The sequence below is a fragment of the Equus asinus genome, chromosome 15 (assembly GCF_041296235.1).
Source record: "Equus asinus isolate D_3611 breed Donkey chromosome 15, EquAss-T2T_v2, whole genome shotgun sequence".
In the NCBI taxonomy this organism is placed as follows: domain Eukaryota; kingdom Metazoa; phylum Chordata; class Mammalia; order Perissodactyla; family Equidae; genus Equus; species Equus asinus.
In genome coordinates, this window is record NC_091804.1 from 14638566 (window position 1) to 14661885 (window position 23320).

The 23320-nt window shown below is 40.5% G+C and overlaps 1 protein-coding gene across 13 annotated transcripts in view; it reads right to left on the reverse strand.

Moving 5' to 3' along the window:
* Nucleotides 1-23320, reverse strand: part of PLCB4 (phospholipase C beta 4) — a 381489-nt gene that overhangs the window by 20991 nt on the left and 337178 nt on the right. For all 13 annotated transcript variants that reach the window (XM_070485569.1, XM_070485568.1, XM_044747972.2 and 10 more), the window contains 4 exons: nt 13337-13425; nt 12426-12576; nt 6800-6849; nt 6593-6658 (listed from right to left, as the gene is read on the reverse strand). In XM_070485569.1, coding sequence (XP_070341670.1) covers nt 6593-6658; nt 6800-6849; nt 12426-12576; nt 13337-13425 — 356 coding nt within the window. The remainder of the gene's footprint in view (nt 1-6592; nt 6659-6799; nt 6850-12425; nt 12577-13336; nt 13426-23320) is intronic.

Consider the following 23320-nt stretch of genomic DNA (forward strand, 5'->3'; position numbering starts at 1 on the left):
TGACTGAAGTGTTTTTGGATAATCTGGTTCTCAGACACCACTTCTCCTTCCACAAAGGAACCAGGATCTGAATTAACGATCATCATGTGACGGGGTCAAGACTCAGCTTCCTGGGGAGGAGCCAGGAAAAGATCTCTAAGCTCATTTTAACTCAAAAAAAAAAAAAAAAAACACCTAAATCGTGAGACACTATAGAAGAGACATACATCTTTTTCATTCAGTCGGGTCAAGAGTACCAAAATTCAATGTGCTGACTTTAAAGTCGATCTTAACTGGGACATTTTAGGGGGAATAAATGTATAACTTTTAGCAGAATTTGTATATGATTCTCATCGAAGAGTAAATTCAGCTTCTTTTGGGAGAAAATTCTGTTGCAATTCATTCTTGTGACTGATGTGATTATGGGTGTAATTATTACATCACAGATGATGCTGAAAAATCTGAGCAAATCATGTCTGCTCAGTGTGTAACTCTGAGATTACCAGTAAGCTGCCTCTGTGCGTGGGTGCTGTGTCTCCGGCCCTTTCTACTTCATAACAGAGTTGTAAGTCTGTTACTGAGGTCTTACCATGAATTACAATTGATGAGTTTTAACAGCAGGCTTGGTGTTATCAGCTAACTTGCTTGCCTAGCAAAGAGCAAATTTTCCATTACTAGTTTTACTGAAATGCCAAATTTTAGTTGGTTTCGCAGGCATTTAATTTGACTCACCTAATAGTGATGTTGCAAATTGTGCAACCTGGTGACCCAAGGGCCACATCCAATCTACAGATGTAGTTTTTCAGATTTTTTTCTTTTTTTGGTCTACATTGTATTTGAAGAAAAGACTGAAGTAGTGGCCACTATTAAAAGATCAGGAAATTCATATACAATTTCAGATTTTATAGCTCTCCTTTAGAGAACAGAGCGGGCCCCTGGCCTCTCGAGGTACCAATGGTGGCAGCTAAATCTGACTTCCCCTTTGAACAGGAATGAGCACTCCCCTGTTTACTATACCTGGGCAACGGTCTTCATGCCTGGTCCCTAGAGGCAACTGAGTTGTAATTCTTCTTCTAACATGTTACTGGGAGTAATTATCCAACTTTGGGTTTTAAACTTTTTGTCCTAAGGATTTGACCACATCAGACAATTGAAAAGCATGCTTGTCTCAGGAAAGCAAACGGTTCTGGACCTAATGAGTCATGTGCTAGGGTGGATCACTGTTGCTTAGCTCTGCTTTTTCTGTGTCTCATCTAACAGATACTTGAAAACCATCCCCCCAGTTTCCATTACAAACTGAAGAGGTGATTCTAGAAAGTGAGAGACAAATAGAAGTCTGATAGCCAGCTGCATTCACAGGGTCAAAAGCAATTGACCACTGGCATTTTCCAAAAACTAGGCATGTTAATAGCATCTCGATCTCATTTGGGGCTAATGGTCATTTCTTCTCACTCTCTTAGCAGCAGATCATCCACCTGTTTCTATGGCTTTCTTTTACAAATGGCAGCTGTTCATATTCACACCACTGTTGTGCCTCCATCCTGCAGCTACCCTTCAAGTTTGGAAATAGATTCTCTTTTGGATGAGACATTTACTTCTTAAACCACCGAGATTTAGTTCATGGATTCTCTGCTTCCCTATAGGTCTGACATTATTGGCATTATTACCGACCGAGGCTGATATGTAAGAGCTGAGAGTGCCCTACCATCACTGAATGTGGACTAAGTACTGGTCTTTGCTCTTAGCTACCAAGTGCCAAGGAGGAAGCGTGGGCACTGTGGTTGGGAGGGTGCAGCTCAGGCTACCTTCCCTCCTTGGTAGTTATTTTACAACCTAAGGGTTTGGGATGGCAACCTTAGTCAGCCCCATCTTGGGTGGGCTTCAAAACTGTTATAAAAGTGTTGTAGATGTTGTTTCACAGAAAGGCTGGGGGAATTTATTCTCACTATTGCTTGACAACAGGGTAGAACTTGTTTTTTAAAGGGGTCTGAACTGCATCTTGCAGGCAATTGGTGGGGTTTCCACTAAGGGACCGAGGGACAGTAAAGAGTGTTAAACAATATTCCTAAAGAAACAGTTCTCAAAATTAATTGTGTGTAGGAGAGGAGTTTATTTAAAATGTATTTCATAGACCTCTCCTTGGAGATTATAACTAAGACTCTGATGGGCACAAGAATATGGAATTTTACGTAACCTCCAGCTCTTGGCCCAAGAATCATATGTGAAAAATCAGTCCCAAAGGAAGCCAAGATATATGTGCCGTGAGAGACTCATGATTGCTCTTAAAGCGCTTTCACTAAGACCACCAAGATGTGTGGAAAGATAAATTAACGTGGGAAAAGTCAGAGGCAAACCTGCATAGTGGTTAAGAGCTTGAATTCTGGAGTCAGATAGAATTTTGATTCAAATCCTGGCTCCACCTTTAAAGGCTAGGCAATTTAGCCAACTTGTGTTTCTTTTAAGTGTAAATTATCTCATCTGTCAAATGGTTGGTAGACTGTTGCAAAAATGGCCACAATTTTTTCCTCTCTGCATCCACCCCCACTTAGCAATGTGACTTTCTGGCTCCTCCTGTCAAGAGAGGTAGAGTCCTCAACCCTCAACTCTGGGCCTCAGGATTTTCTTTAGCCAAGAGAACAAGGTGGAAGTGATGGTGTGCCATTCTGAGCTGAGGCCCCAAGAAGCCTTGCCTGCTTCTGCTTGGTCTCCTGGGACCCCTGTTATCTGAGTAAGTCTGGACTAGCCTGCTGGAAGATAAAAGACCACATAAAGCAGAGAGGAAGTGGCTCAGGAGAAGTCTTCCAAAACAGCCAGCCCGCTACATCTGCCCACCACCTGCCAAACTGACAATGACAGCAGGTGCAGGAGTGACCTCAGCTGAGACCAGAAGAATCATCCAGCTGAAGCCAGCCCAAACTGCTGACCCACAAAACTGTGAGCTAAATACATGACTGTTGTCTGAAGTCACTTACATTAGTTTGTTACCCAGCAAAGGCTAACTGATACAAGTTAATATAATTATAGTACTTCATGGAATTGTTACAAGAATACCTAAGAATAAGTGCTTAAGTAAACCTCAATGTAGATTAGCTAGTTTTACCATTTTAAAAGTATTGACAGGCAGAAAATTAGTGTTAGGAGAAACACGATCAAATGGAGATCAGGCAGTAAGTGTGTCTAATGATGATAGGTTTGTCACATCCTTCCACTTTCTTCAACAGCTTTTCTTTTTTCATTTTTAAAGACAAGTGTGTTAGTCAAGTAGGCCTCAGCACATATCAGGCAAGTAAATATTCATATATATCCTTCATCTTACAAGCTGGCTCAGATGAGACAGTGGAAAATATTTGGGAAATATTACAGACTGAAATATTACGGAGTTTACAGACAGGAAGATCTAATTATTTGAAAAAAATTATTTGCAAAGCCCTTGGACAGTTAAAGTAGATGAAAAGCACTTTAGTTATAACCAGCATTCACGAGTTGTACGGCTCTAGGCCAGGGACTCACTTCTCTGAATTTCACTTCATTCATGTCTAAAATGCAGACTTCAGGGATGTTGTGAGGATTTGGGAATATACATAAAATGCGTAACACAAAAGTGGCATGAAATAAATGTTAACATTATTCACAGTAGTAGTTTTATACAAAAATACTACAAAATTCAGAGTGCATAAATTATACAGCCAAAGCAGGTTGAATAAAAAAGTGGGTTCCCTGTGTATTTAACGTGGGAGAAGGAATTCATTCATAAGCTTATAATCACACACTTGTAACTTGAACTTGTGAAGTAGCTGAGGGTATGAAAGCAAGCCGTGAAATGCATTCCCCTGCTCAGAAATGCTTCTGAAAGCAACAGGCAAGCACTGCACATGTGACTGGGGCAACTTAGCTCTGCTGCTCGACCTAAGGAACTGTGAAGGCTTCCTCCAAAAAACCACACGGGACCTGTTATGAAAGTCCACGCAAACTTAGGCGGTAGGATTTAGGGAAACTTAAAATCTTCTTTGAGGTTCTGGTTCTATTATAATGTGGGGCTCTAAGAAACTCAAGGTTGTTTTCTGAAAATGATGGCAACTTTGATCCTTTTGGCCATCTGGGACTTACTGGTTACTAAGTAATACGAGCATTTCCCTGCCTACGAGTGTGAAGAAAACGGAAGGAAGGAAGCAGGTGGTGTCTGAGGTGGAGAAGAGCTACCCAAGCCACCCATCAACTGTCTCGCAGAACACTTTTTCACCTGCTGTGGACTAAATTCTTGTGTCCCTCCCAAATTCTTATGTCGAAGCCCTAATTCTCAACGTGATGGAATTTGGAAGTGAGGCCTTAGGGAGGTAATTAGGTCATGAGGGTGGAGCCCCCATGAATGGGATTGGTGACCTTATAAGAAGAGACAGGAGAAAGATGACAGCTCTCTCTACCATGTGAGGATACAAGGAGGAGGCTGCCTGCAATCAGGAACAGGGTCCCCATCAGACACTGAATCTGCTGCACTTGAGTTTGGACTTCTAACTTCCGGAACTGTGAGAAATAAATGTCTTTGTTTAAGCCACCTGGTCTACGGTAATTTGCCGTAGTAGCCCAAGCTGACTAAGACAGCGTCTTTGCCGCTCTTCTGACTAACCAGATAGGCCTGTTAACTGACCTGAGTCAGTGTGGACGCAAAGGTAGACACGAGAATCAACAGACAACTCTGCTCAGTATTATGCAGGTCACGTTCTAAAGAACTGAGGAGCATCCTTCCTTAGTAGCTGTCCAGGTAACCAGTATACTGACACTGTCCAAACCAGATGGAGATTTACATAACATCCCCTGTGCTGCCACTGCATTGCTGCAATGAGGGGAACTTGTTTATTTATTGAAGCATCCAAAATTCTCCACAGAAAAATCTGAGTTCTAGACTCAGATGATTTGGGTTCAAATAATGGCTCTGCTACTCCCTAGTGCTGGACATTAGTTAAATTTTTTAACCTCCCTAATCTTAATTTCCACACGTGCAAAGTGGGGACTTAGCCTGTGCCTTATAGGGTAGACAGTATTAAATGAGATAATAAATGTAAAGTGCTGCACACAGCATCTGGAAAATACTCAGCATGCAAAAATTCTAGCTGCTATTATTATCGTTATTATTATTATCATTCACAGTATATTTCCCGGTCATGCCTCAAGGAAATATTAAGTGAGTGTGAGGCCAAAATGTTCAAGTTTCCAAGTGGCCCAAAGGCCACTGAGATGCCTGCCTCAACGACAGAGATCCAATTTCAACAGAAGGAAAATGTGTTGGATGATGCCTTGCCATGTGGGTACCAACTCCATTCCTAATGAACTAAAGTCACTTAAGTTGCATTCTCATTTCCTTTTCTCTTTTTTTTTTCTGTTGCCTTTGAATATTGAAAGCTGGTGCCAAAGGCCAACAAAATTGAAATCACCACTTTAGCTGTGTCTCCCATAGTCCCACATTTATGAAAATCTGTGGCAAGTTTTCCTTAGGGGCAATGAAAGGAATTCCATTGGATGGAATTATTCATGAAATTTAGGAACAGTCTTTGAAGCGACCTCTACATCAACAGATATTACTAGGCCAAGATGAGGCCGAATTTCTCAAAGGAGCATAAATCGCTAAAGAAATGACAGAGTTCCTGAACACGCTCTTTGCATCTTACTATCTGGAGTAAGTCAGAGGTACATCTCTCAAGTCCAGCTCTGCAGGACATGCCATGGTTTGAGGCTTGGGTCAGAGTATAAAGAATTGGGAATGCAAGATTAGTTTAAAAGAACTCAGAAGTCCTTTCAAGGTAGGAAATTAAGTCTCTCTTGGTTTCATTGCCCTTAATGGAAGAGGACACACATTATGCTTCCGGTGGCAGCCACTGCTGTGACATACCTTAATAAGGAAAGAGGTATTAGGCTGTCTTCCTTTCTCTGGGAGGGGACACTGGAAAGCAGGATGATGCTGAGGGCTGTGAAGTTTTCCAACCTACATGAGAATTTCCAAGGCCACCTCCTGCTATTCTCTTAAATTTGCAACTAGCTCTTATAAATTCTCACAATCACTGTCAAAAGACTCTTCTTATGGGTAAAAAGGAAAAACAACTATATTTCAGAAGTAGGCCATGATGGGGGAAAAGTGAGAAGAGTTCTCTCTCTAGGTGCCGGGGTGAGAAGTCTGGAACTCAGCAGCCTCTCCCTGCATGCACCGTGTGTGGCAGCCCATTTGCCAGAGCCCAGGGAACTCCGGTACTTAGAGGCTAGGATTGCCAGCGGGTTTTCAATAGTCTGGGTATGGCCCGCTAGTTTAGATGAAGTCATATTCTTCAACAATTTTTCAATGGGTTTTTTGATATGCTTTTGAAATAACTGTTAGAAATGCGCATCACAAATCAGTGACAACCGATCCCAAATGGATTCTGCTTTTTAATTTCCTTTTCTAACCAGTTAAAATGAAGCTAATACTGTCCAGTTGGCTGGAATCAGTTTCTAAGGAGTGTTTTGGCTGTGAAGAATTCCTCAGTCCACAACACAAAACAGTAGCTTGAGGTTTTCCTCAGGGAGCTAAAAGGAAAAAACAAACAAAACTACGCACACATAGGCACGCACACACAAAACACTGTACCTTTGCATGTTTCTTCTTTAAAGAATTTAGCTCCTTCTGTTGTTTCTTTAAATGCTTCAAGTAAGCCTGTGGAAAAAACAAAGAGGATCCAAAATAAGTTTTCTGTAGCACTACAACAATGATTATAGCTGGTGAGAAACAAAAATACGTTGGTTTCACCAATATGTGTAATTCAAGAGTGCTTGCAAAATGACCAAGCAATTTTACCTTCATCTGCTTTAAATCTTCTATCCTTACTTGAGGGATAAGTTCAATACCTAAAAAAAAAAAAAAATTAAGTCACTGTGCATTACAAAGAAATTAACTAGACACTTAGCTGAAATGCTTATTGTCTTAGGTCAAGTTCCCTACTCACAGAGCCTGAGGTGAGGGTTCATGTGCATGTGATTTACTGAGAAAAGGCTCTCAGGAAGACCCTCTGAGGGAGTGAGAAGCAGGACAGGGCAGAGGAAGAAGGTCGAGTGTATTTCTAGCTGAAATCCAGCCTCAGTCTGATCCTACAGGGAGCTCTTTAGCATAAATGGCCCTCCAGAGTTGCTCTACCACGAGGTAAGGAGACTGAGCTTTTGTAACCCCATATCATCAGCTGAGGGTGTCAGAGGTTTTACAGAACCTTCCAGGCATTTCTAGGCAAGAGAACTTCCATGATCTGAGGGCAACTCTAGGGATAAAACTGTAGCGGTGATTTGCAATTGGCCAACACTCCTAGCAGCTGGGGGATGCAGCACTGACCCCAAAAAGGAGATCTGACTAGGAGTAACAGCATCTATTACAGTTACCCTTGTCTTTGCATTTCAAGGCACATCATACCAGTCATCTAACTCCCAACTCTATTTCCAACTTCATAATCATTGAAGAACAAAACATTTTTTCAGCTTCTTTCTTTTACCGCATTTAATGTTAGCATTTCAGCAATATGCTTTTGAGCAAAGCAATGCCTTCAACATATAGGAAATAATGAAATCAAACTGTTATATAACAGGATGCGGTCATGAAGATCTGGAGTAATATACTAAGTTATCCTGCTATCTGAGTGATGCCAAGCCAGGTGTCGTCATGGCAACGACTTGGAGAAGAATCCCAAACATTCTGTTTGATTGCAGATTGTCATCTTAGGCAAACAAAATGAATGTGCACTCTGTACTATAATCGATTTCCATTAGAATCCCAAAGGCTAGGGCTGAGATATCCAAGAATGATCAGTATTGAGTTCCAGGCTCTTGTTTTTCTGTTTTATCCATTTTAAGATGTGCACAACCAGTGTGTGGGCGGTAAGGCTGGAAAAGGAGAGCTGTGGCTGAGAGAAATCAGTCTTGTGATCTCAAACACTTTATGATAGGGGTGTCAAGGGAATATGGGGTTGCTCTCTGGGCTCTTAAGCCTGACATCACAAGCTAACTCCCTGCTTTACTGAGGACAGTGAGAGGCAGTGTAGGGCAGAGGAGTGAATCCTGGATAGCTAAGAGCTCTCTATCTTTGGGTCTTTGTGACTCTTGTCTGTGAAATGAACATATGGACTGGGGGGTATGCAAGGTCCTCCAGAAATCTAATTAATTAAGGATTTTTTAAAAAGATTTTATTTTTCCTCCCAAAGCCCCCTGGGTACATAGTTGTGTATTTTTAGTTGTAGGTCCTTCTAGTTGTGGCATGTGGGATGCCACCTCAGTATGGCTTGTTGAGCGGTGCCATGTCTGGGCCCAGGATCTGAACCGGTGAAACCCTGGGTGGCCGAAGCAGAGCACGTGAACTTAACCACTTAGCCACAGGGCCAGGCCCCCTCCAGAAATCTAACAAATACTAAGAGTTTGATCCAGTCTGATGAGATGCTTTTTCTGGTCTTGGTTCAACTAAACCTTGATCAACAGGAACCTATGAAAACATAGGTTTGGTTTTGTGTTTTCTGAGAGAGACACAAATAACTTGTAAAAATTTTAGCCCTAGAAATAATTTCGTTAGAAAAACACTGCGCTCTACAGAACAGGAATTGGTACATGCTCAGTTCTATCTGTATGTCTAGAGCCGCCTGTCTGATAGAACTTTAGATAATAGCAGAAATGTTCCATATGTGAGTTGCCCAACGGATAGCCACTAGTCACATGTGGCTCTTGAGCACCTGAAATGTGGCTAGTATAACTAAAAATTCACATTTTAATTTTTCAGTTTAAATAGCCGCACGTGGCTAGTGGCTACTATATTGGACAGTGCAGGCCTCCAGCCTTCCCTGGTGTGAAAGTAGGGTTATGTGGAATATTTTGGGATCCAAAGATTGTGGCTAGTTGAAGTTTCACTACATAAAGTTTTGTTTGTTTTTTTTTTTTGGAAGATTAGCCCTGAGCTAACATTCACTGCCTATGTTCTTTTTGCCGAGGAAGATTGGCCCTGAGCTAACATCTGTGCCCATCTTCCTCTACTTTATATGTGGGATGCCTGCCACAGCATGGCTTGATAAGCGGTGCGTAGGTCCATGCCCAGGATCTGAATCTCAAACTCCGGGCCGCTGAAGTGGAGCATGTGAACCTAACTACTATGCCACTGGGCTGGCCCCTCACTATGTAAAGTTTTCTGTTCTTATCAACAAAGCTCATTAAAAATAACATGTCTTTTCTCAAACCATAACTTGGAGATCAATTAGGAGCTGAGTTTTCTTAATTCTGTATGCTTAAAATTAAAGAAAAAGTCAAGAGCATCGGTGCAGTTACTGCTGTTTGTCTGCATTTCTAAGAGAAACCATTTAGAACGTCACGATTTCTCACTTTCACAGATGTTTGCAGCCAACGCTGCTGGGCGGCGCCCACACATCTCGCTGCCTCCAAGTCAGCTCACTTTAGTTGACTTCCAACACCAGTACCTGCATTTCCTTACCTGAGGACTCTCTTTCCTCCAAAACGTGCTTTACTGTCCTTTTACCAATCTAGAATCCTTAGGGAATTTATCCCTCCCACAGGAGCTCTCAACGAAAGGCTGACCAGAGTCAGAATTCCCAACTCCCTCACCCCTCCAGGAGGACGCCTCTGAGGTGTGTGTCCAACACCAGCCCCCAGAGTTTCCCCAGAGGTTAAGCTCCAGGTGCCTTAGTGGTAAGTAACTTGAGAACACTCTGATTATTGGCTCTCTTTCCTTCCTTGTATCACTTCCCCCTGCCTCTACCTGTGTCCATTACACCCCTCAAACCCTAACTGCACTGGAAACCATGTCTCAGGGTCTGCTTTGGGGCAACCCAAACAAAGACAATTCTCTAGAGGGCAAACAGAAGCTTGCCTTCTCAAATGACATCTCTTCCCACAAAGGCCATTGGAGTAGAGTTTATTTCCTGACTCCCTCCCACTCATCCCCCAAGTCATAGAGAAGAATTGGAAGAACACCTATAAACTTCTGTCTCGTACTTGTATGCCATTCCCCTAAAAGCTACCATGTTCCCCTAAAAGAACAGGCCCCTCACTTATAGCAGGCTCAGTTGAGCCTGGCTACCTCCACATGTGTCCTTCTGGGTTGTACATTCACTGCTCCATGAACTCCAGTATCTGGCTCTTGGTTTTCCTATGTAGGCATTCCCAAGCATCCAACATAGTGATTCAATAGCTATGAGAAGAATCCTCCATTTCATTGCTTTCCTTCTCATTTCTATGATGCTTTCAATTCTAGAAACCTTCATCTCCACTTGACCTCACCTTCCACTGACAGCTATAAATGGTATATTCACTTTGCTTGAAACTGTCCCTCCTCCATAACCAGTAACTTAGAGGTGCCTCTTTCTGACCACAAATTCCATACTGTCAACTTTACTCACATCCATCATGGGTGCCTTTTACCCTCATCTCGTTCCTGTTCCCTCTAACCTTTTCCTTTTCTAGCACAACTCCCTCGTCCAGCATCATGCCCCAAATTTTTATCTGGCCCTTAGCATCTATATCCCCCTTTTAATGAGTTCTTCTGCCATGACTGTTTTAATCTTCCTTAAAAAATCCTTTGGCATTCCCCACTGCCTTCTCAGGGTGGTCCCAGACCCTTTCCAGACCAGGAAAAGTGAACTATTCACCACTTCCTATCAGCATTCGCCCTGCCCCCTTTTCCTAAATCTAGGTTACTTCCTAAGTTGCTTCCTCTTAGGATGCCTTCTCTTGGCTCCTTCACCTTCTCTTCCTGCTCAAGTCAGACCTATGATTCCAGGCCCAGCTCAATTGCAATCTCATCCGCAAGTCTTCTCTGGGACCCTTGCTGGCAGGGACACCTTCACTCCTCCTGTTTCTGAGTAGTCAGCCCTCACTGACCACTGCCTAGGTTGGCCATTGTGTGGAGCCTGCCCTATCTTACCCCTCTAGCCACGTGAGGTCCCTGAAGATTTGAAGGCAGTTCTCATAGAACCTAGGACTGTCACTTAGAGTAGGCTTCCAAGTTTCCTGAATAAAAGGCCCAAATGAAACAGTGTGTAGACCCTCTTTCTCAGGGCGTCTGCTGAGGAGACTGGAGTAGAACTGAGAGCTGCTTGGCTCCTTCAAGTGCAGCCTCATTTGGAACCAGGGGTAAGTTAGTTCTAAACACAAGCATGGTCCCTTCTAGAACTAGGATCACTTCTGTCGTCTGTGAGAAGCTGGCCACACAGCACCGTTTTTCAGGCCATTTAACTCACTATAATTACTAATGTCTTTAAGTACTAGTGGGCGTGATACAAGAACTTTAATTAAACAAAAACTCTCCCATTTCCTACGGTCTATCTCTGTCTGAGTGGCTAACGTTAATAATGACCAGTGCTGGAATGGAATGCCCAAAGCATGTATCATTACCTTGTTCCATGTTCTTTCCAGAAGAGAACAGACAAACAACTGCAGGCAAAGTACAATTTGGGCTACTTTTGTGCAGTCTCATTTTCTAATTTGCTTCACAAAGCTCAACACACACTTGGTTTCCTGCTAAATTACTATGCTCCTTTGGTTTGGGAAAACCTGTCATTTCTTACCTTAAACTCAGCACTGTTTCTACTTAAGTGTACAAATAACTTGATTCCCTCACGCAAGGACACTGAATTTACATATAAATGAGACAAATATAAATATACTGAGTAAAAAACCATTAGGAAATAGAGAAATTCTTATTATAGTAGGAAGAGTGAGCTTAGTAAATGATTCATGGTCAAAGAGGACATTTAAAATATTTAATTACCAGTGTGGGATGTGCACCATCCAATCAGAACAGATGCCTAGCCAGTAAGAAAGGAATTCAACTTTAAATAACCAGAACAGTTGTTCCCCTCCAAACCGGCTGAATGTTAGCACATGGGACACATAATTCTTTGTGATGACACCTCTTATGATATTTTGTTTCATCCACAGGTAACCACAGAGAATTGGCCTTCAAATGCCCATTTGATTATTTTACAAATAAATAAGCATAGATGCTAAATATCTATTGTTGGGGGGAAATTATCAACAAGGGAATCTAGAAATGTCTGAACAATCATGACTCTGTTGGTTCATGAGCCCACTCCCTGTCCAGATCCGTGCCTGAAGTGGTATCTGGAAGAGCTAGCAAAGTTCACTGTGTGGAAGTTCTTTCCATGAAGGACACTGAATTTAAACATTTTCTAAAACTATGGATACTGTACCCAATGGAATTAAGGTTCAGGGGACCTAGCAGATGAAACACAAATGCTGACTCTCTGTTAAACACTCAGGGAAATTAAGAAGTTTGTCTAATCCACAAGCAAACATGCTGTTCTGAGTTTTACTGGCAATGAAAATGGGCAAAATTAACAATTCCTAATATCTTCATCAAAGACTCTTTAAAAATAGTCTAAAATGGCAAGAATAGGTAAGGAGCCCACACAACTCTGCTTTACCTTTCTTGGCTTCCATGCCAGGCCCCAGGGCGGCTGTGGTGGTCGGTCTGAGCTCGGAGCTGCTCTGTGGGGTCACGTTTGCTTTGGCAGTGTTGGCCTTTCCTTTCTTCTCATTCTTAGAAGTGTCACTGGGCACATCAGCTATGTCACTCTAGAACAGAAATGTATATATTACCCCAAATGAATGCCACTTCAAGGTTGAATGCCTTGCACACTCTGTATTTTACTGACTCCAGTCTGTACCATTCAGCTTCTGCCCTCCCCTCCCCTGCCTAGCCTTCCATTCCCTTAAGGGATCTTTGCCTGCAGAAATAGACATCAGACAGTTCCCTCAGGCCTGAGGCAAAGGATGAAGTCAAGGAAAGGAGATGCAACTCTTTGAAGGTACACCTTCTCTTTTTCTAGCTCCTGGAGAGATTGCTACTTCCACTCTAAACTGAGGAGTATAGTAAAGGGAGCTTCAAAACAAAGAAACAACCCAAGCATGCACTGAAATGCGAAAAGGTTGGATGCAAGACTGTTAAAAAAGGAAACAACAGTAAATGCCAATTTCATTAATTCACTGAATTGGGTTAGCTGGCATTTTACTGTATCACAAAAGCATCTTACATTTTAAATGTTCCTAAAAGTGTCATGGCTATTTTCCATTTCATTTCTAATGGGTCAAGGGTCCCCAGTTGTGAATTAAGCTACTGGTGATGAAGTGAGTTTTTCAGATGGTGGTCATACTTTATTAAATATAGTATACTTTCATAGACCTTGAAACTATTTTGTTGAATTGATAAGTTCCATTTTAAAAATCCTCTTTAAGCTTATTATATTAATTTATTACTTTGCCTGGCTCTTGTTATCACTGTTTGACAACCAAACTTCCCCAACTCAGCTGTCTTTAGTCAACCATTGCTACTTACAGTTTCAATGCCCATAGCTCTCATTTGGTCTGCTCTCTTTTCCGTAATGGAAAGAAATTTCTTTGGATCTGATAAAGCATCTACAATATCTGAAAAAAAAATAGGTGAGTTGTTAATTCTCTGTTTTATTGAAAACATCCAAGAAAATTCAGCTGATCAACTATTCATAATCCTAGAACCCCATTATGCCTTCTGTTAAGTACCTTTTCCTAGGATATCAGACAAAATTCAGAAAGCACAGCTAGTTGCAGAGAACAAGAAATAAGTAAAGCAAGGATCAAAGGCCAGATGACTTCTTCCTATTTTCCCTTTGGTTCTTCCCCAAATAAAGGAGATATTGTGGCAGGACAAGCTAAGTGAATTGCCCTGAGTTCTTGACTGTTTACTTGCGTGACTTTGAGCAAGCTGATTGATGTCCCCAGCTTCAGTTTCTTCCTCTGAAAACTAGAAGTGATACCATCTACTCTGAAGGGGTCCTAAAGCATTCACTGAGATGATGAATGTAAAAAGTACTTGAAGCATAGTAGATGCCACCAACACTGTCTTATTTTTAGATACAGAAGGCTAATGTATATTTAAAGCCAATTTTGGTTCCATGGTAGATAAACTGAAATATCACTCCAGTATTTTCCCAGCTATAACTTGCACTTAAAAAATAGTAAAATTTCATCCTTTATATCATGATGTTTGAAGAGTGCCAAGTACTTTCAAACAGAATTTCATATAATTTACCAATACTTTGGAAGGAATAATTATTCTTGTTACCTTAAAACACTACATAATTTTTTAAATTATATGTTTATCAATTTTCCCCTAGCAGAATCACCTTCCTAATTACATTCTTAAGATATTTTTTCTTGGTTTAAATTTTTTCTTTTTCTTTTTATAATAGAAAATAACACACGCACATGATAAACATTCAAATACATAAAACAAAAAGTAAAAATCTCCTCTCCTGCCAATCCTACACCCAATATATTGTTATTCATTTCTTCTATTCTTATCGGATTTTTCTTTTTAAAGATTGGCACCTGAGCTAACAACTGTTGCCAGTCTTTTTTTTTTTCCCTGCTTTTTCTCCCCAAACCCCCTCAGTACATAGTTGTATGTTTTAGTTGTGGTCCTTCTAGTTATGGCATGTGGGATGCCGCCTCAGCATGGCCTGATGAGCAGTGCCATGTCCAGGCCCAGGATCCGAACCAGCAAAACCCTGGGCCACCAAAGTAGAGTGCGTGAACTTAACCACTCGGCCATGGGGCCCGTCCCTTATCAGTATTTTTTAAAACTCTAAATTGGTTCATAGTTTTCTGTACCTCTTTTTTATTTTTTAACTTCATATATCTTGGAAACATTTCCATATCAGCAATAAAGGTCTATTATATGACTTTCAAGGGCTGTGTAAATATTCCATTTTCTCAATGAGTATAATTTTTATAACCAGCTCCTTATTGATAGACAGTTTACTTCCATTTCTTTTCTATAAAAAGCAGTGTTGTAGTGAATGACCTTGAGCATCTGATAGCATGCCTTTTCATACGTCCATGTGATAAATTCCTAGAAGTTAAAATGACGGCTAAGAGTATTTCTCCTTTTGAGATTTACTGCCAAATTGCCCTCCACTGAAGTTGTATCAATTTACTTTCCCCTACCAATGGTATATGAGAAGGTTTGAGTCTACTTATCACTCATGACCCTAAGAATTCTTTGTCTCATAATGGGGAATGTGGACAAATTAGCCCTTAAATCTCGCTTAGGAAAAATCACAATCATTTTTTGGAAGTTAACATTCTACGAATATATTCACCTATTTTTAACTCCTTATTATGAAAATTTTCAAACATACATAAAAGTACAGAGAAAAGTAAAATAACCCCCCATATACTGATGATGAAGACTCAACAGTTATAAACAATTAGCCACATTTCCTTTATCTATCCTTTTTTTCTTTCTCTTTCTTCTCTCTGCTGAAATATTTTAAGGCAAATTCCAAACATCATAACTTTTCATTCTAATTACTTCTCTATGTGCCTCTAAATAAGAAGAGCATTTTCTTTCAGAACCAACCATACCAGTCCTGTATTCAACAAAATCGGCAGTAATTCCTTACTATGATATATACATGGCCCATCTTAATATTTCCCCTATTTACAGTTAGTTTGTTTGAATTAAGGTACATAGTCTGTACAATGTCTCTGAGAATTATGCCTCTGAAATGTATTTTAATCTAGAATAGTCCCTCCTACTATTTATTTTTCATAACGCATAGACGTCTTGAGAAGGCAGATCAGATGTCCTATAAAATGTCCCACATTCTGAATCCCCATGCCTCCTTGTTGTGTCATTCAGCTCAGAGGCTTGATTTTCCTTTTCATAAGAATACTTCATAGGAGGTGCTGTGACTTCATATGGGTCACATGGAAGCAGAGAAGCCTGGCCGTCCCACTTACTGTGGTGCTAAACGTACTGGGCAGGCTCAGGACTTTTAGCCCATTTGTGTCTGACTCCCAAATGCTTCCTCCCTCCACACATCCACACTGCTATGGGGCAAAGTGAACCTAGACTGTGCCCACTGAACTCTCCTGCCCTTCCCTGGAGAAGACCTACCCAGTGCAGGCCTCCAAGCACACTCCCACATTGGATACACTTTGCCTCAGTTTCCCACTGGCACAATTCAGTGGATGACCCACAGGGCTGGCTTGTTAGGAAATAAATAATTGCTTATCTTTAATGATGTACAACCAGTGTGGGATACTGGAGAGTGTATATGGCTTTTGTGTGTGTGTGTGTGTGTGTGTGTGTGTGTGTGTGTGAGGAAGAGTGGCCGTAAACCAACAGCTGTGCCCATCTTCCTCTGTTTTTTGTACGTGGGTTGCCACCACAGCATAGCTTGACAAGTGGCATAGGTCCATGTCCAGGATCCGAACCTGCCAACCAGGGCAGCCAAAGCAGAGTGTGAGAACTTAACCACTATGCCACTGGGCCGGCCCCTCCCTCTTGAGGGGTAACTTGTAGTACTTCCAGTAGGAATAATGGATAAGTCCTTAATCACTTAAAACCAAAGATAAAACCAATAAAGCAAGACATTAAATAATAAAGTAATCCATAATCCTGCCATCCTAACGAAGCTTTCATTTTTGTTTATTCTTATGTATTTTTTCCCATATGAATATACATTTCACATCTTTTACATAAAATTATATCATCTGCTTTTAAAATTTATTATTAGGTTTTTATCTGTATAGTTTTGAAAATCATTTTCAGTGAATGAATGTTCTATTGAGTTTAAGTACCAAACTATTCCCCATGCTAGATATGCAGATGGGCTTCCAATTTTTCTAAAAAAGATGACTTTGCAAGAAACAGTTTCAGGCAAAAAGTGATTTCATCATCACTTTCTTTTATCAGAAAATTATGGGTTCAGACACAAAATATAGCAATGTATATGCCTGCTGGGCATTCCTAACAAAATTTGTTCCTAATAACCTTTGAAATAGTTACTGAAGGGCGATTAATGAAGAAACGAGCACTAAGAAAATAAAGCAGAACTAAGAGGGTGTAGTGGGTTGAACAGTGCCCTCCAAAATTCATGTCTACTTTGGTACCTCAGAATGTGACCTTACCAATAAAGAGGGTCTTTGCATGTGTAATTAGTTAAGGACTGAGATGAGACCATTCTGGATTAGGGGTGGCCCTAAATCCAATGACTAGTATCCTTATAAGAAGAGGAGAGGACATACAGACACAAAAAGAAGAAGGGCCAGGTGATGACAGAGGCAGATTGGGGTGACATAGCTACAAGCCAAGGAATGCTAAGGACTGCTGGGAGCTATCAGAAGCTGGGAAGAGGCAAGCAAGGATTTTCCCAAGATCCTCCGGAGGGAGCGTGGCTCCACCAATTCCTCGATTCCAAACTTGGAGGCTCCAGAACTGTGTGAGAATAAACTTCTGTTGTTTCAAGTCTACTGTTTGTGATAAATTCGATTACCAACGGTGACTGAGAAAAAAATTCTGCCACTTAATTTCTCGAGTACACACCTTTTATATAAATGTGCTGAAAGTCACAAAGCAAACTTCATCATTGTGAAGGAGGGCCAATCGGCCCCGAACCTTCCAAGGTCCTGCCATGGTTGAATCTCAGGGGAATCACATTTGAATCCCATGGGTATTCTTCCTGTTGACGGCAGCAATGTCTTAGTTTCAGCCACAAGGGCTGATTATACATAATTCTGACCTAGAATTTATGTTCTATATTTTCTAACGTATAGTTACAAAACAATATGTAAACTAGGTCATATATTGTTTTGGATGACATGGACAAACTGGCTGAGGTGTTATTGTCAGCCATCTGCTGCAGGAATACATAGATGTAGCCTAAATTACACATCAAAATAAGATGCTGCAGATTTATCCATTAGTTGGATAAATATCATTACTTAAATCCATCCTCAATTACCAACATTAACAATTCTAGAAACTGCTGGGGAATTACATTCCCAGATCCTGAAATTCTGCCTTATCACTAGAATTTTAATGAGATGTCTTATTTGTAGTTACATATACTTTTAAAAAATTTACAATAAACAATATAACAGACTTCAATAATAATACAAGAGCATTCTTGACCAAATGGCAACCAAATTACACCAAAAATAAGTATGGCTTTTTCAAATTAAATCACATGGGACAAAAAGGAGATTATGAAATGGCTAATGGCCTTGGACAAGGCATAGGTTAGCAGGTTATTTGAAACAGGTGTTTTATTCCTGGCACTTTTGAATACTAAGTTGGATACTTGGAGGGCACATAATTTTGCCATGGTGGCAGGTGTTCATTCTGCAGCAAGATCAATGCAGAGGGTGGCAACTGGCCACTTGGCACAGTTCCACCAAAACTGTTCAGCAAAGGACAAAAGGGCTCAAGATTGGGGAGCCAAGGCCTTTCCTGGCCTCTTTTAGATAATTTTTCTATTGTAACTCAGTTTCTCTTCTGGCCAGAGGCATATACACCTGAGTTTTAAATATATACTTTGTATACACACAGACATATACACACATACACACATACATTCACACACACAAATCAGTTTCTTTATTCAACATGCAGCATATATCAAAGAAGGAAACTGATTTCTAATAACCACACCTAAAATAATGTATCATCAGAGAATGAGAAGCGATACCTCAAATATCTAATACCTCCATATACTTGTATAACTCTAATGTTATTTTTTCCTTGCCTCAGCCCAGAAAAAAAGGTTTCAAGAAATAGCTAAATAAATCTGGCATATTCATGGCCAAAGTTTTGCATATTCAAGTAAACCCGGCATCTTTCTTTAGTGCCAATCTGATATTTTATGGGGCTTCTTCCCTCGTATTGGGGGAACACTATGTCTGGCTATGTCCCCCGCAGTTCAGCATTTCACAGGACAAACTACTGGGCAAGAATGGATTTTAAAGGCTGATCCTCATTGACTGGTGTAAGCAGGCCTGTCTAGGGTCTGGCCACCTGGAACAGCAGGCTCTGACTCTACGGAACCCGCCAGGGGGAGCTAAAGTTTCCTAGATACTTGGAGGCTATGGCACAGGCACTGGAATCTTTTTTTTTTAAAAAAAAACAAAGCAGTTTGCTTTTTCTCACTTGCTTCTTTCTTCTGGACTTAATGGAAGTTTTACTTATTTGTATTTTTAAAAAATATCATCTATTTTGGGGTTTAGTGCCATTTCCAAAAGGCCGGGTCTCTCCTAATGAAGACTTTCCATGTATATTCTGTTTTTCCCCTCCCTCCCTCCCACCAGCCACTTCTATACAGAGTTGAAAGCATCAACTTAGGCATCCCCAAGAACTGAAAAGGAGATAGTGATTCCTTAGTACAGAATTCTACACATTCACTTAGTGGCTTTTTCAGGAGAACTCTTGTTTTTGGTTTGTTTGCTTGTTTGTTTAATCACTGCTTTTCAAGGCACTTGATCTTGGTGCCTCGTTGATGAGCTCCAATCAGGTCACGTAGAGCCCCCAATGTCCTCACTCCTGGCTTCCCTCTGGGTCCACATTCTACTGTTTCTACCTCATCAAGAGGTAAAGGCAGCAGAAAAATACATGTCCCCTACTGGCTGCAAAGTGATGCTAAGAAAGATCAACAAATCCCTTAACTATGATTTTGGATTAGCTCTTCCAGCTTCTACCATGTGATTAAGCATTTCCCAAACTGCATTTCCTAGGATGTTGGAAGATACATTGGGTGCTCAGGGCAAAAAGATCCTGTGGTCGAATAAGATCGGGAAATGCTCATGTCTCTCCCTCTTCTTGGGCTCCACAGTATGTCTCAAGGAACTATGCAATAAAGGGCCTGTTGAAATTCCCTTAGCCTAGCAATTCCCAAGGTATTTCACCATGATCCATCCTGCCCCCTTTCCCTCCAGAGCTTTTCTTTTTGGTCTTCTTACTAATATTTTCTGCAGTTCAAAAGATGCCACAAAAATGGATAACACTGCTATGCAAATTAGTTTTTCAACAAATATTTGATAGAGAGAATAAGGCGTTTTAGCATCCACGAAGGAGAGGATAAAATGGAACAACTTTAAATTGTATCAGGAAATCCTGAGATCACACTCCAGGAATGGCATCTTAATTAAGGGTGTTCCTCCTCTGGCCAACTATCTTTGCAAAGCAACCCTGTGAAGATGCTGGGCAGAGTGAACCCTCCCCCCGTGATCTATCTTTAATCACAAGGGAGGTGGAAAGGGGAGGTGGGCAAATAAGCAAAGGGCCACTTCAACTTTGCTTATGTCAAATAGCCTAGCTGCAGAAGAGAAGACAAAATCTACAGTTACAGAAGCAGTGAGAAGCACAGCTCAAGGAACAAAGAAGCTTATGAAACACAACTCGGAGCGACATTTAAATATACTGCTGATGCGCCATACATTCTGGAAGCATAGCATCAACTCTTAGTTGTTCTCCTCCCGACCAGTCAGTAATCATAAAAGAAATATAAATGATAATACCCATCAAAGCAACAGTGGGTGGGAAAAGAGAAACACTGACACTTGTTTAATTGTCATCAGCTTTGGAACTGTTTTCCGTCACCCCCGCAGTGGCTGACGTGTAGTGATAAAGCACAGTGAGGGGTAAGTGCCGCTGACAACGGTGTTTGCACCTTCAGATAAAGCAGCAAAGACAGCCTGTACGCTGAGTCTCACTGGATTCGACAAAGGAAGAACGTACCTTAGCACCCAACCCAGAACTTATCTTTTGTGTATGAGCATGAGTAATAGACAGGGCTGTTTCACTCTATGCTCAGTAGAAAAATAATATTGAAAAAATTAAACTGAGGCTTCTTGATTCATCCCTAGTCATCCCTCTCCTCACTGTTAACATTTCTTCATGTCAAAATTTCTGAGAGTTTAGAGACTTCATCTCTGTTCTTCAGCCCAGAGATATTTTACATCTAGGCCACTTAGGAATAGGATGATTTACGAAGAGTTCAGAAGCTCTGGGAGCCATCCTTGCTCTGTTACTTCTTTGTGTGTCTTGGGAGTTACACTGTGGTAACAAGGAGTAGTTGCACTAAAATTCCCTGCCTCTGTCTCCTGAGGGGCAAGGAAGGAAACCAGAGAACTGACAGGAGTGGAAGAGGGTCGGGGAGAAAGCACTGGCTCTAGATCCATCTCATGTGGGAAGGAACAGAGTTCAAGGCTTCCAAAGAATGCCATATGTGAGAAGAAGGAAGTAATTATGAGCAATTGCCAAAGTACCGAATCGTCTCATCAGCAGGGACTCATCATTATATGCTGACCTCACAGCACAGAACCTTAATGAATAAGGGACCAGCAGCTCCTGTAAATGCCCAGGCCCTCCTAAGGAACTGTCTTAACTTGGAAAAGCCTCTTAGGGACATTTTTCTTGTTTCTATAAAACGATGCCACCCTCCTGACATCACTGAGACATAAAATATATTTAAAAATGACATAGAATACAGAGTGGTTGGTGCTTAAATACAATCATGGTAACATTACTAAGTGCATTAGAATTCTGAACCTTCTTAGTAGGCACACGATTAAGAGATTCTTCTTAGGATAATTAATTGCTTGTTACAAAATAATTTACTGCAGCAAACGAAAGGGTAAGTTAAGAAGAAAATATAACCAATGGATTTTTCTTTAGCTTGTTAAAAGTAGTTGAAAATAGGGGCCGGCCCAGTGGTGTAGTACTCCACTTTGTGGCCCAGGGTTCGCGGGTTGGGATCCTGGTAGTGGACCTAGCACCGCTCGTCAAGTCACACTGTTGCGGTGTCCTACATAAGACAGAGGAAGATTGGCAGCAGATGCTAGCTCAGGGCCATTATTCCTCACAAAAAAATAATAAATAAAAATTAAAACACTTAATGGAGGGGTTGCTATGGTCAGGTACCATTTACTCTAAGAGTTCATTTGATCTTCATTTATGAGGTGGGGACTGCTGTCATCCTTCAGCTGCAATGAGGACACTAAAATGTAAAATGCTACGAATAACTCATACAAGGACGGCCAACCAGTGAGCTGTGGGGCTCCAGCCAGCGTTCTTACATATCTGCTACATGGCCTCAGCGAAATAGCATCCATCAGGCCAAGAAAAATAGACAGTCTTTGAATCCCCAACCACTACAGTCATAGAACTTTATCTAGACATTGAAATGTAGTGAGACCACCTTGGAAATTATTAGAGAGAGATCTAATGAGTAATAAAATTTGATTTAAACAATTACTTAAGAAAAAGAGGAACAACTCAATTTAAAAAAACAAAGGGTACTAGTGTGTATTTTTAAGGAAAAGGAATACAAGCGACCAAGAAACACATGAAATATGCTCAATGTGACTCATACTTGTAATTATGCAAATTGAAATGATGAGATATCATTTTTACTACCATTCCTGGAAAAAATTAAGAATTTTTTAGAATCCAGAATTGGCCATGGTGAGTGAGAATAGGCAGCCTCATATTCACTGTGTGGGAGTACATACTGATACAACCCAAAGGGCTGGATAATGAGATAGTGGAATATACATATAATGGAATATTATATAACCTTTAAAAAGAATTAAAAGCCCTGTATGCATTGACATGAAATGGTCTCCATGATATATTATGTAAAGAAGCAAAGCTTAGAACAGAATGTATTATATTACCTCATTTGGTTCACTTAAAAAGGAGATATGTATAGATGCACATTTATACACATAAACTTTATGTATATACATATTTACTTATATATACACAAATATGCTTTGTTTTATAACCTTCCACTGTTTTAAGATATTCATGTTTTTATTTTAAAATGTTGTCAAGAATTATCTAGGTGGCAGGATAATATGCTGCTTTAGTTTTTCTAAATTCAAAATAAATACATATTTTTAACATTCTTCCATCTGCTATTTTCATATTACCTTGCTGTTACAGAAAAATAGGGCCAAGTATAAATTTTTTTAAATTTACAGAAGTTATATATGCTTACTTAAATTTAAACAACCCAGAAGCAGTAAGTGGAGTCCCGCCATATTGGACAGTGATGTTCTTGGAAGTTACCCAGTGCAGCGGGCTAGTTCCACCAAACCCTCACCTCCACTCTCAAAGAGTATCTACTATTAAAGTTGGGTGTATGTCCTTCTAGAATTTTTCCTATGCACTTTATGTACAAGTGTAAACAGATAGTTAAGGGTCTTTGTAAATAATAATGAGATTGTCTTGCAATTTGCTTTTTCTCTCAACTGTAGATCACTGTCCTCTTCCTGTGTCTAAACACTGAGATCCAAGTCAGTATTTTCAATTGGTGCATAGTATTCTATAGAATGGCTATAACATATTTAACCAGTCCCTATTGATGGACTTAGGCTGTTTTTCATCTTTTTAACACTAATAATGCTGTATGGCATTACAGCACAGACTTAAAAATTTTTTTTGCATTCAACAATCTGATTAAAGAAATAAATAATTGCTAAGTTAAGTAATTGG